This window comes from Cupressus sempervirens, chromosome 4, assembly GCF_028749045.1.
Source record: "Cupressus sempervirens isolate cs-2001-9-10 chromosome 4, ASM2874904v1, whole genome shotgun sequence".
NCBI classification, from domain to species: Eukaryota; Viridiplantae; Streptophyta; class Pinopsida; order Cupressales; family Cupressaceae; genus Cupressus; species Cupressus sempervirens.
The window spans coordinates 78,294,564-78,307,802 of record NC_143121.1 but is presented as its reverse complement, the minus strand read 5'-3'; the positions used below and the strand labels follow the sequence as shown (position 1 = coordinate 78,307,802).

General features: G+C 36.5%; 1 protein-coding gene across 1 annotated transcript in view; it reads left to right on the top strand.

Annotated features, from left to right (window-relative positions):
- Positions 1-13,035, top strand: part of LOC149560019 (protein LEAD-SENSITIVE 1-like) — an 84,564-nt gene extending 71,529 nt beyond the window's left edge. Inside the window, exon 2 of the mRNA XM_089824414.1 lies at positions 11,898-13,035. Coding sequence (XP_089680540.1) covers positions 11,898-12,148 — 251 coding nt within the window. The 3' untranslated portion in view covers positions 12,149-13,035. The remainder of the gene's footprint in view (positions 1-11,897) is intronic.
- Positions 13,036-13,239: the final 204 nt, after the last annotated feature.

Sequence of the window (13,239 nt, the reverse complement as noted above, 5' to 3'; positions counted from 1 at the left end):
GGGAGATGCACCACACCACTATGGTTACGGCGAATGCTTATGCCAAGAGGCGAGGTGGTAACTACTCGAACAACAGAAGACATCCAAGGATTAATAGAAAAGAGTGATAGTGAGAACCAGAAACAAATGGCAAAGACGGTGGCAAAGGTAATCAGGAGCAACAATGATGGTCATCGAAAGGTTCAGATTACCATACCAACAGTCAATAAGGTAGTGGATGAGATTGTGGCCCAGGAATATGAGATAGTGGAACACAACTTGGGAAGAAACATGAATGATATGGAATGTGAAGAGATTCAAGAGGGTATAGCTTCAATCAGAGAAAGGTTGAGGAAGGCAAGTGAAAGGATTGAAAAGTTGGAGGCCGAAAACAAATACTGGAGAGATTGCCAGCCCATCCAGCAGTTGTATTAGGCAGCCCTTCCTCAAGATAGCGGGAGCAACCTTGAAGAGGTATCAACTCAGCTACATGAAGTTAGGGATTGGATCCATAATACAATCCAAGATGGGCGAAATTTCTTGCCTTCTTTCATCTCGGCATTCCAGTCATTAGTGACTATTAAAGACAAGTTCAGATTATTTGAAGAAGAGTGGAAAGATTTCCTTCCCATCAAAGATTTAGCTATTCCCAGGCTACAGGCGTTCATTGGGCTACTGGAGGCATATTTGCAGAGGGCCAAGTTGGTTGATGAGAGAGGATTGGGTACGGTCGAATCTTGGTTTGTCGCCTTGACTACTAGATTGAGAATACTTGAAGAGATACGTGAAGCAGTTGCACAACACAACCCAACCGTCGACACTTCCATTTCAACCATGATGAGCTACGTTTGGATGGCACTTGATTTTGAAAACATTAGAGAAGAGGATATCAATGAGACAAGACTTCGATCGAGATTGGATGAGCTAGGAAAGGGTGTCATCAAGAAGAAACATTTGAACACCCTTTCTTCCCTAAATGCTTTCATTGGATTCGTAAAGGAATATGAGAAAGATCATGAGAAGACACTACAAGCAGCAAGCAACAAGCAACATGGTGAAATCAGTTGAACTCAAGAAGAAGTATACACCTTGCCCTCCCATGGAAGATGTTAATGAAAGGTTAGCTAAGTTCATTGCCTTAGCTAAAAGAATGAAAGAAAAAGGGAGATTTATATTAGAAGATCATTTGTGTAAGTCCAAGTGACAATTTCCCTTTATTCTAGGATAGGACAAGTGTCTTTTTTTTGTTTGGCTGCCATTTTGGTGCCTTCTCATTGGTTGCTACTTTTCCACTTTTTTCATTGGTCTATTGGCGAGGTGGCGTCTACTCAACCCTAATTAGGGTTTCTAGGATTCAATCTGGATTGTCGGTTTTGCCTCTTTATCTCTGTTGTCGGTTGTACATTTTGGCCTCTATATAAGGCCATTTGCTCTCACTTGTAATGGTCAAAGAAAATTGGTGCATAAGATAATACCAAAATTCGCTATTTCTTTCTCATTGTTGTGACTTGCATGGTGATTAAGGGCCTTTGGTATTATTGCATGGTTTCTACTTCCAATAAGTTAGAGTAGATTTCTTTTCAAGTTATTGAAGCAAATTTCATTTCAAGTTTCTAAGAAAGAGTAAAGTAGATGGATAGTTGTATGGTAGCATTAGTAGGTGTTTAATAGAGATCAATACTAGACCACTAGCATCCTAGTGGCTTGTTGGGAAGCCTTGTGTGGCAAACTAGTTCATTTTTCCTTTGAACCATTGCACTTGTGGAAGTGAGGCCACTAGTTAACTTTCATTAGGTTCGATCCCAGTCCATTTACTAGCCTTCCATCCATAGGAATAGGAGTAGTATAACAAGTGATTTAGGACTTAGAATTTAGGAGAAGAGAGTTAGAAACACCAGTTGCAAGAACCATTCACCCTCCACCACCATCACTTTCCCATCGTCATCTAGCCTTCATATCGAACCATCATCTCCATCATCCCACCAAAGTCCAAGTCATCCTCAACAATTTGCGTAAGGCCACCTACGTGATTACCAACGAATCACATCGATAAAATTGAGCGAGTATCCACAAGTGTAAGGAACATTGGAGTTATTCTCATATCCCATGAGCAATAACTTTTCAAGAGAGCAATTGTATGTTTGATACTCCATATCGGATATCCAATTACTAATATGTTATGTAAGTGATACAAAACTCGCATCAACAGCAGTTCCCTAATCATAACATGTATGCCCTCTTCAACAAGTTCTACTACTACACCTTTGTTCCATTCTTCACCCTCTTCTTCTGAATTTGATACTACCTCTTGGCTCACTGTCTGGTTTCAAAGATCAATTACATATTTCTGTTCTCTTGCTTCAATGGGAAGAGTATTCTTTTTCCAATTATGATTAGCCTTAGTTGTAATAAACCAACCTCTCCCTAAAAGTGCATCATACTCTTTCTTTTCTAAAGCAATAACTAAAAAAATCCAGGGAGAATTGTTGCGTACCAATCACCACTTTTAGTCCCATCAATTTTCCAATGGGCTTGATTTTGTGTACGTCTTCTCCTACTAGTTGGAATGTAGGTGGCCAAAGGGTTGGTCTCCCCAAGGCTTTGCAAGTTTCTTTAGGAAAGATATTTACACCAGATCCTTTGTCCATGATAGTGTTTATTAATTTGTAGTCCATTATTTCCATTTCCACAATTGCAGGTGTCCTTCCTACTACTATTGTGAATAGAGCACTCATGTCTTTTTCTCCTTTCTTTGGTTTCTCCTCTTGATTACTTTCTCCTTTTGTAATAGCAACCTTCAATTGTGGTATAGTTTCTAGCAAATCTGCTACCCTCACCGGTATGGAAGCTTGCAACATTTGTTGAATAATGTTGGGTTCTGATGTTGATTTACAGGGAATGGGTTGGTGCTACTGGCCTGTCCTTTTTTTGTGGTCTCTAGGATGTCTTTTCTTGCTTCCTTTAGTTTCTCATCCTTTGTACTTGCACCTAGATATGTGAGTTTTCTAGCTCGTGTCCTTGTAATGGCCAAGACTTCCCTCCTTGGTTCTAAAATATCAATCATGTTTACAACTTTTTTCTGGGACAGTTTGCATCTTCATGATTGCCCTGTCCACACCATTTGCATCACATCTCTCAAATTTTTACTCCATTTTGGCAGTTGTGTGCAAAATAAACCCTTTCGTTAAATGTTTGACATTGAATCATGGGGCGTCCCTGAGCTTCGTACTGTATGTGGCTTTGTGGCGTATTAGTATTGCTGTTATTATTACTTCCCTGCTGAATTTTGTGATACCCTCCTGGCAATGCCTCCATGCTTGTATTTCTTTATGGTGTGGAGGGGGCGTGGCTTATTCACCTTGGGTGAAAAATAAAAGGGCACTTCTTGCCTTTAGGTTATAGTGGCATTCCTTAATGGAATGTCCTAGTACTTGGCATATGTTGCAAAATGCCTTCTTTGGACAAAGTTGGCGTTTGTGTGACCCTCCATTTGGCAATTAGTACACCAAAGTTCCTTTCCTTCTTGTTAAAGTGTAGCTTCAGTAGAAGTTAAGTACAATTATTGTTCGTATATGAATGTCTGATATTATATATATAATCACTCTCATGTAATTCTGATATCATTTATATACTTAATTATATCTGTATATCTCAGAAGCTTATACCTATTTATACATATACATATATATGTATAATAATAATAATCTTTAAAGTCTATCAATTTCCTTCCATATTCATCGGGCTTGAAATACATTGTGTGAGCCAATTGCATATGTATTGAAGAGTTGACCATGTATTATGGCCCACGTAGGGACATGACCCTACGTGGCCAATATTAATACAAGATCACCGGCTGAGGAAGGATATCAATAACATCGGTAATATTCCTTTCATCAGCAGTGATCTGTACTTACTGATTTGGCAGTGATAAACTCACTCATTTGGCAATGCTAAATATATGTAATCTGAATACATTTGAAGATAGTAAATCTATACAGTCAGATATATATATACAGTCTACTAGATTAGAACTGTATTATTTATACATACATACATATCAGATCTGAATTATTAGTGATTGATAAAATCAATACTCTGTTCTCTATCAGAGATCCAAGAACATTTACATGGTATTAGAGCCACACTGATAGAGAATTTCAGTGAGTCATACAGTTTTAAATCTATTAAACTATCTTCAATCTAAAACTATGGTGAATCACGTAAGATTGGAAGACAGACTTGAAAGGGCCTCCAACTTTGCATCATGGAAAATATGAGTAATGATCATTCTACGAGAAATGGAATTAGAAAGATACATAGAGAAAGATAAGTCTATGCTAGAGAATGGTCTAGACAAAACAACCTGGAAAAGACATAATAATAAAGCTACGAAGATCGTTATAGATTCTGTCAAAGATCACATTCTCCCATCAATATCAAGCCTAAAAATAGCTTATGAGATGTTTTGCACTATTAAAAATACATTCGAAATCAATTACACTAGTAGATTGTTGATATTGAAGCAACAACTACTATACATCGAAATGATCAATGGAGAGTCGATTACATCTTATTTTCGAAGAATCTCAGAATTAAAAGATCAACTTGCGACTATTGGAAATCAAGTGGATGACAAAGAACTTTGTATTACCGCACTAAAGGATTGTTACCCTTATCTTGGGAAACTTTTATTTGTGGACTAAGCTCTTGACTTGAAGTTCCAAAATTTGAGCAACTTAAAAACGAATGTACTCAAGAAGAGTCAAGATTAATCTCAATAGAAATCAGTTTAAATCAAGAGGGAGATATTCAAGCTCTTCAAGTCAATACCAACAATAAAGGAACGAAAGGTAAATTCAAATGAAAAAGAAAAGAATTTAACAAAACATACAAGAAAAGAGATTGGTCAAAAGTACAATGCTTCAAATGTGACAAATTTGGTCATACTTAAAACATCTGTCTGGAACGGAAGAAAATTCAAGCAGCACTAGCAGAAGTCAAAGATGAAAAGGATTAAAACTTTGCATTTTACTTAGCACTCTCAAGTGAACTAAACTCCAACAAAAATAGATGGATAATAGATAGTGGAGCATCTCGTCATATCATAGGTTTTAGAGACAAATTTGAAAGCTTTGAAGGATACTCGTTTGAACAAGTGACTATTGGGGATAATTCTACACATCCGGTAAAAGGTATTGGATCGTGTTCAATACTACTAAAATTAGGTATCACTCTTCAACTAAAGAATGTTTTGTTTGTACCTGGTGTAAAATTTTTTTTGGTCTCTATCTCTGGCCTTGCAGACTAAGGGTATTGAATCACATCCCAAGAGGATCAAGTACTATCCTGGCCAAAGAACTCCAACATTAAGAACGCTATATCCATTAGATTTAGAGATGGAAGTTTGTACAAATTTTGTAACCATCAAAATCTAGCCCTAAATTATGAAATCTCAAATTCTAATGAAATTTGGCATAGAGGACTAGGTCCCGTTCATTTTTGTGCCTTATCATCCATAGAAAAAATGGTAACCCGATTACCTAGTTTAAAACTTGATCATTCTGGCATTTGCAAAGGATGTGCCTTAGGTAAAAACACAAAAAAGGTCCTTTCCCAAAAGTGATCACAAATCCAAATATGTACTAGAACTCATTCATTCAGACTTGTGTGGTCCAATGTCTGTACCTTCTCTAAGTGGATGTCTATACTATGTAATTTTTATAGATGACTTTTATAGGGAGCTTGGATTTACTTCCTTAAACTTAAAGAATCAATCAATGTGTTATCCAAATTCAAAGAACTTAAAGCACTAGTTGAAAACCAAACTGGAAAGAAAATCAAAAGCCTAAGATTAGACAATGGGGGTGAGTACATTTCAGAAAATTTTAAAGATATTTGCATCTTTATTGGGATTAAGAGGGAGTTTTCTGTACCTTATAATCCTCAAAATAATGAAGTCGTAGAAAGGAAAAATAGATCTATTATTGAATCTGCCAAAGCTATGATGCATGATCAAAACCTTCACACCTCTTTCTAGGTTGAAGCTTCTAACACTACAGTTTACATCCAAAATAGATGTCCTTATTCAATATTGGAAAGTACAACTCTTGAAGAAGTATTTACCGACAACAAACCAGACTTAAGTCATCTAAGAATATTTGGGTGCCTTGTATATATTCACATCCTAAACTAGAACCATCAAGAAAGACAGACATATTTGTCAAATACAATGAATCATCCAAAGGTTACAGGATTTACTTCCCTGGACAAAGAACTATTGAAATCAGTAGAGATGTAAAATTTGAAGAAGACATTGCTTTTAACCTCTTTATGAACATTGATGAATCATATTCAGAACCAACTACTAAAGTAGATGAGAATTCTCCAGTAGAGAATGAGAGGGAGATTGATATTGGAAGTCTTGCACCTCCAAGTCCTAATATAGAAAATACTGAAAACCCTAACAATAAAAGGAGACCACTTTGGGCAAGAAAAATGATAGAAGAAAATCAGATAGAACCTGATGAAGTAGTCAGAGAAAACAAGAGAACAAGGAACCATTCATGCTATGTAGCACAATTTTTTGAACTCATTAAAACAAAACCTATAAATGTCGAAGAAGCATTATCATGTCAACCTTGGAAAGATGAAATGATTGAAGAATATCAATCCATACTAAAAAATGATGTGTGAGATGTTGTACCTAGATCCAAAGATAAATTAGTTGTCTCTTCTAAATGACTATTCAAAATCAAGCATGCACTAGATGGTAGTATTGAAAAATAGAAAGCTAGATTTGTAGCTCGTGGATTTTCACAAAAGAAGGAATAGATTATGAAGAAACTTTTTCTCTAGTCGCCCGTTATACTTTGTCAGAACCATCATAGCCATTGCAACGTCTGAAGGGTGGAAGATACATCAAATAGATGTTAAAACTACATTCCTAAATGGTTTATAATTGAAGAAGTATACATCAAACAAACTGAAGGATTTGTTACCCATGAAAAAAATTCTTATGTATGTAAACTGAAGAGAGTACTATATGGTCGTAAACAAGCCTACAGGGCATGGTACAAAAGCATAGACAACTACCTTTCAAAATTAGGATATTCCAAAAGTGAAGCTGATGCTAATATATATTTCAAAATAGTTGATGGTGATATGATTATTCTTGTACTGTATGTTGATGATTTACTAATAACAGGCGAAGATCATCTTATAGCAAAATGCAAACAGGATCTGGCAACAAAATTCGACATGAAAGATCTAGGACTTCTTCATTACTTTCTAGGCTTGAAGTATGGCAAAATAAGAACTACATCTTTCTAAATCAAGGAAAATATATTGTTGACATTCTAACTAAGTTAGGGATGATGGACTGCAAATCCTTAACTACTCCTATGGAAGTAAATCTACTCAAACTGAAGAATGATGGATTTTTGAATCTGAACCTATTGATCCTACTTATTGCTGGCAAATTATCGAAACACTGATGTACTTGCTAAACACTTGTCCTGATACTTGTTATGCAACTAATGCCTTAAGTCAATTCATGTGTGAGTTGAAGAAGATCCATCTCATGACAGCCAAGCACATTTTACGATACTTACATGGTACAATTGGTATGGGCCTCAAATATGATCAAGTTGAAATTAATCTTCATGGATATTCAGATTTTGATTGGGTAGGCAGCCTTACTGATCGTAAGAGTACTATAGGATGTTGTTTCAGTCTTGATTCAACAATGATCTCTTGGTTTAGCAGAAAACAATCATTAGTCGTCTTAAGCTCCATTGAAGTAGAATACATAGCTTCTTCCATGAGAGCCAGAGAAGTAGTATGGTTAAAAAAATTGCTAGTTGGATTGTTCGGAAAACCCTTGAAGCCTACAATCATCCATTGTGATAATCAAAGCTGCATCAAGCTATCAGTGAATCCATTTTTTCACAATCAATCTAAGTATATCGAAATACCTTATCATTAAATTAGAGATATGGTAGATCGAGATGTTCTCAAGCTAGAATACATAAGTACAAATGAATAGACAATTTATGTACTTACGAAACCTCTATCCAAGCCTAGATTGGTATATTTTAGAGGTAAATTTGGTATGATTAAATATGATTGTAAACACTGAAATCAGGTTTCAGTTTTCTTTTGAAATATTTGTGTATATTTATTATTGATTAAAATGCTGTTATCTTATAGTTGCATCTAATATGTAATGAAAGGTGACGATCTTTCATTGATATATATAAACAAAAAGTTACCATTGTAGGGTGACAATCTTACAAGTGGTAGACCTATTATTATGACAAGATTATGTTGTTGTTGTTCCAAATAACTAGAAGTCTTGATAACAAACGTATTATGATCAAACTTCATTAAGTTGTCCTGGAGAGCCGAAGATCATAATACTTGCCATGATAGAGTTCATGACATTGTGATTTTTATTATCTGATAGATTACATTAAGTTGTAGTCCTGAAGTGCTGGGAATCGGATAATCTATTCTCTTGATACGTATCAATGATGTTGATACCAGTGCACATATCAAGAGAATATGAGAAACTTTGGTATCTCACTTCTCCCTTGCTAAGAGGGAGTGTTAAAGTGTAGCTTTAGTAGAAGTAAAGTACAATTATGTTTAGTATATGAATGTGTGATTCTCTCATAAGTGTGTGTGTGTGTGTGTATGTATATATATATATATACATTCATAATCACTCTTATGTAATTCTGATATTATTTATATACTTAATCATATTTGTATCTCAGAAGCTTACATATATATATATGTGTGTGTGTGTGTGTGTGTGTGTATATGTGTGTATGTGTATATATATATGTAATAATCTTTCAAGTCTATCAATTTCCTTCCATATTCATCAGGCTCGAAATATATTGAACCGACAACACATGTATTGAAGAGTTGAGCATGTATTATGGTCCATGTAGGGACATGACTCTACGTGGCCTGTAGCCATTGGCCACGTAGAGTCATGTCCCTAAGACGACATGAACTTATATTAATACAAGATCGCCGCTTGAGGAAGGATATCAATAACATTGGTAATATTCCTTCCATCAACAACGATTTGTACTTACTGATTTGGCAGTAATAAATATATGCAATTTGAATACATTTGAAGATAGTAAATCTATACAGACAGATATATATATATATATATATAAATATACAGTCTACTAGATTAGAACTGTATTATATATACATACATATCAGATTTGAATTATTAGTGATTGAGAAAATCTATACTCTGTTCTCTATTAGAGATCCAAGAACATTTACACTTCTTTTGTTCCTTCTTTCTTGACGACCATCTCCTTCATCATTCACATCATATCTCTTCTTAATGCTCGTATTGTCTTGGATTCTTCTCCACTCTCTCCTTCTGTACTGTCACTATCGCTCCCATGTTTTTTTTCTTTTGAAGTCTTGTTTTCACTTTCAATGTCCATGGTATGTGTGTAGGCATTTGTGTAGGAGGATGGTGGTACCACCATCATGTTTCGTCGTAGCGATGGTGTTGGTCGATTCTTAAATTTTTCTATTAGTTTCTTTAGTCTCCAACTGTAGATTCGTACTGATTCATTCTTTCCTTATTCGGTATTATATATTTTGGTTACTATTTCATCATCATCTAGTTATAATCTAAACTCTTGTTTAAAGGGTGTTCAGAGATTCTTCCATGGCTTTTTCTTGGCAACCTCCAACTCCGTATGCCGATTGATGACAATCCCCCTTAGAGTGGCCGAAAATGCTCTCAACCACTTATCTTGGTCATTGTCTCCATTTGCTTTCCATATAGTTATGCATGTCTTGAAGTGATGTGTTAGGTCATTTGACCCATCGCCTATGAATCTCGAAAGTTTTCATTTCTCTGTCATTTTGGCCATCCTAGTACACCGACTACTACCTTGTGTGTTTATCGTATGCAAGGTTACTTCTCCTCCTTTCCCTTGTACCTCTTATTCCCTCCAGTTAGAGCTTCCTTCATGGCTTGCCCAATACTCTCTTTGTGCTGGTGTTTTCAGGATTGTCCACTCAACCCTTGTTTCTAGTTCTTCGGAAACAACCAAGTTTTCTATTCCTGTTATGGTAGTTTCAATCAGGTTCTCTGCCTCCGATTCAAAGTGGGTTGGTTCCTTTAGTTTACTCCATTTTGGCTAACTAAGTCCGCTTAGATGGCGATGCCTCTCCTTGTGCTCTCTGATGTGTAAGGTCCACCGTAATGCAACTTCTCCCTCAGTTTCTTCTTCTACTAATTACCTTGGGTCTTTATTTGGGATTAGGGCCATTAATTGTTTTGTTGGCTGGGCGTTCTACGTCATGAAGTGTCTCGCTTCTGTGCCTCTCGTTGGTTCCTTTCGGCCAATTTTTGGAGCACTTGTTGCCTCTGCTGTTCAAGTTGCACTTTGGCACATTGTTCCTCCAACTGTATTAGGTTCCTTGCCAGTAGATAGCTATTTGTCCACGGAGATCGTACACTAATGATGAGACTAAAAGTTCGTCATGTACCATGCTTTGCAGAACCACTCTCTCTCCCTAGCTTCCTTTGGCATGTATTGATCAACTGAAATTTCTGACATCTGCAACAGATCTTGTAAAACTTGATCCTCCCTTGTTGTTTTGTCCTCCTCAATGCACTGGCTGTGGCTAGTACTTGCTGTAGGAATGGGTGACTCATCACTCCATCGCCTCCATTGCCGTGAAGTTATAATCACAAGACCTCTAGGTTTGAAAATAGGCAATGACGCCAATAATGTAGATTGGTTCTAAGCTACCGTCTTAACCAATACTTCTACCTACTATATCAACAATATGAATTAACTGCAATATAGAAATATAATACCATAGTACCATGCGATGCGAAGGAAACAATTTCTTCTATTTATTTCAAAATAGTCCATACAAATCTATCCTTTCATTACGTGGATCAGGCTTTATATATTATTCCTGTTGGTTAAGTAAACTAATAGACACATCCCTTCGCTACAAAAAACTACCCCAACTTCCTTACTAACAACTTTTAGCATTAAATATACTAATGATTTATTACTGACCTACAACAGCCTTCCTTTCCCAGGAGAATGGCCCTTCTAAACTCTTGGATAGCTTTCCTGGGACTTTTTCGGGGAGATGAGATTGGCAGATGATATAGCCTTCTTTACTGCCTACTATACTGCTTCCTACACCACATGTTGGTGGGCTTGGCTTTGAAGTTTGTAAGGTTTTTTATAAAGAAGTAACTAAAACTCGCCTTGGTGTGTTAGGGATGGCTAGCTACCCTCAGGGAAAATGGGTGAAATTTGTATGTGTCAGGGATGGTTAGCTGTTCCCTAATGTACCCTGAAATCTATTTAATGTCCTGGGGATGTTCATAAAATTTTGAAAAAAGGTGGACGGGCTGGGTAAATATCCTACCCTTGTCCACAAACCTGAAATGTCTCGTACAGTTCATGGGGTTACTTTGGGGAGGGGTATAGGGTTTTGACCATTGTATATATGGTATAAATTTACACATACGTAGTTTATTGTTTCTGTATACAATACTCCCTTATTGTTTAAATATTTTAGAAATTGTGTGGACTCTGAACATTGGTATTGTTCTCAGCATCATATAATTGTTCTGGTCTGATGCAAAAATTCTCACAGTATTTTCAGAAACATAATTTTTTTTTATCTATGTGGGCTGTGGATATTCATGTCTACAATTGTATTGCTTTTGTTATCATTGCGTTTCTTAAACTCGCTGAATTCTCTTTTGAAAATGACAAGCTAGCCATCTTTTTGTTGGTACAGATAAATGTAATTAGTCATATTGTCATGTTTCTCTGCACTGTGCCTGGTTTCTTTCTTCTATTTAGTTTATACTTGAAATTCTGCATGCATTGCAGGCATTTATGTTGGAGACAACAAGGTCACTCATTTTACCAGAGGAAAAGCTGAATCAGAAGAGAATGCATTGCTTGATCTGCTTTTGATAAGCTCAGGCTATTCTAAGACTACTAAAGCATGTGAGGCGTGCAGACATCAGCAAGATATCGATGGAGTAATTTGCTCTTGCCTTGACTGTTTTCTTGATGGAGGAGCATTCTACCGTTTTGAGTATGGAGTCAACCCAGGCTTCTTTCTTGCCAAAGCTTGAGGAGGGACATGCACACTCGCAGAGTCAGACCCACCTGAGACAGTGTTGCATAGGGCAACAAATTTGCTTGAAAATGGATTTGGATACTGCAATGTCTTTAAGAACAACTGTGAAGATTTTGCTGTTTACTGCAAAACTGGTTTGCTTGTAATGGACGGACTAAATGTTGGTTGTCAAGCAGCATCAGTCCTTGCTGCTGTTGCTGCAGTCTTTTCATCCCCTTTGCGCTTTTTGACAACCAGCATACCTGGTATAACAGCAGTTGCAGGTGGAGTGTACTGCATCAGTAGGCTTCTTGCTGATATTGGTAATCGTAAGGATGCAGTCAAAATTCCAGTGGAGAGCTTGACAGCTAGGCTTGGCGTAAATGACTTGCCAGTCATGTCATCTATTAGTGCAGAACCAGTGTTGCAAGTGCAAATGTGAAGTGTTATTCTTATGGAATTATCTTAAGAGAATCATTTTATAATGAATCTGTAGCTTTGGCGTTTCAATATTATTGGGTTTCAGATATTGGTTTGAGTACATAGTAGATGGAAGTTTCAGATTGGGTATTACACCAATCTTGTGGATATGGGTTAGTATTTTGCCCAGTCTCTAGGAACAACAGTACAGGTATGGAGAACCATCTCCATATTTGTAGCCACATATTGAGGTGAGCATTTTATATACAATGTAGCTGTATCTGTAGTCTTTTACACGCTTAAACTGATTCTGAATAGCGTATCAGTAAGCATATCCTTGCATCTCCAGGTTGCTATGATTTTTGTGTAGGCAGTGGTAATAGCCATCAATTGTCTATATTTTCATATACCGAAGAACTATTTTTGATTGTCCATTTTAAATATAACAGGTATTATGATTGATGGACAGAGCCTATTGGGTTAGTGATGCCTATCAGTGCATAGTTTTTCTAATGTCTTTTACTTGTTGGGTTTTTCTCTCTTTTAATTATTACCTTCAAATTACATTAGCATCATTTGTCAACAAACACAATCATGTCAGTTATCTCTTTGGTTAATCTCTTTAAGATGAATGACCAAAAGTTTTCAACTTTGAACTGTTGTGGAGTGGCAAATGCGAGGCTAAAC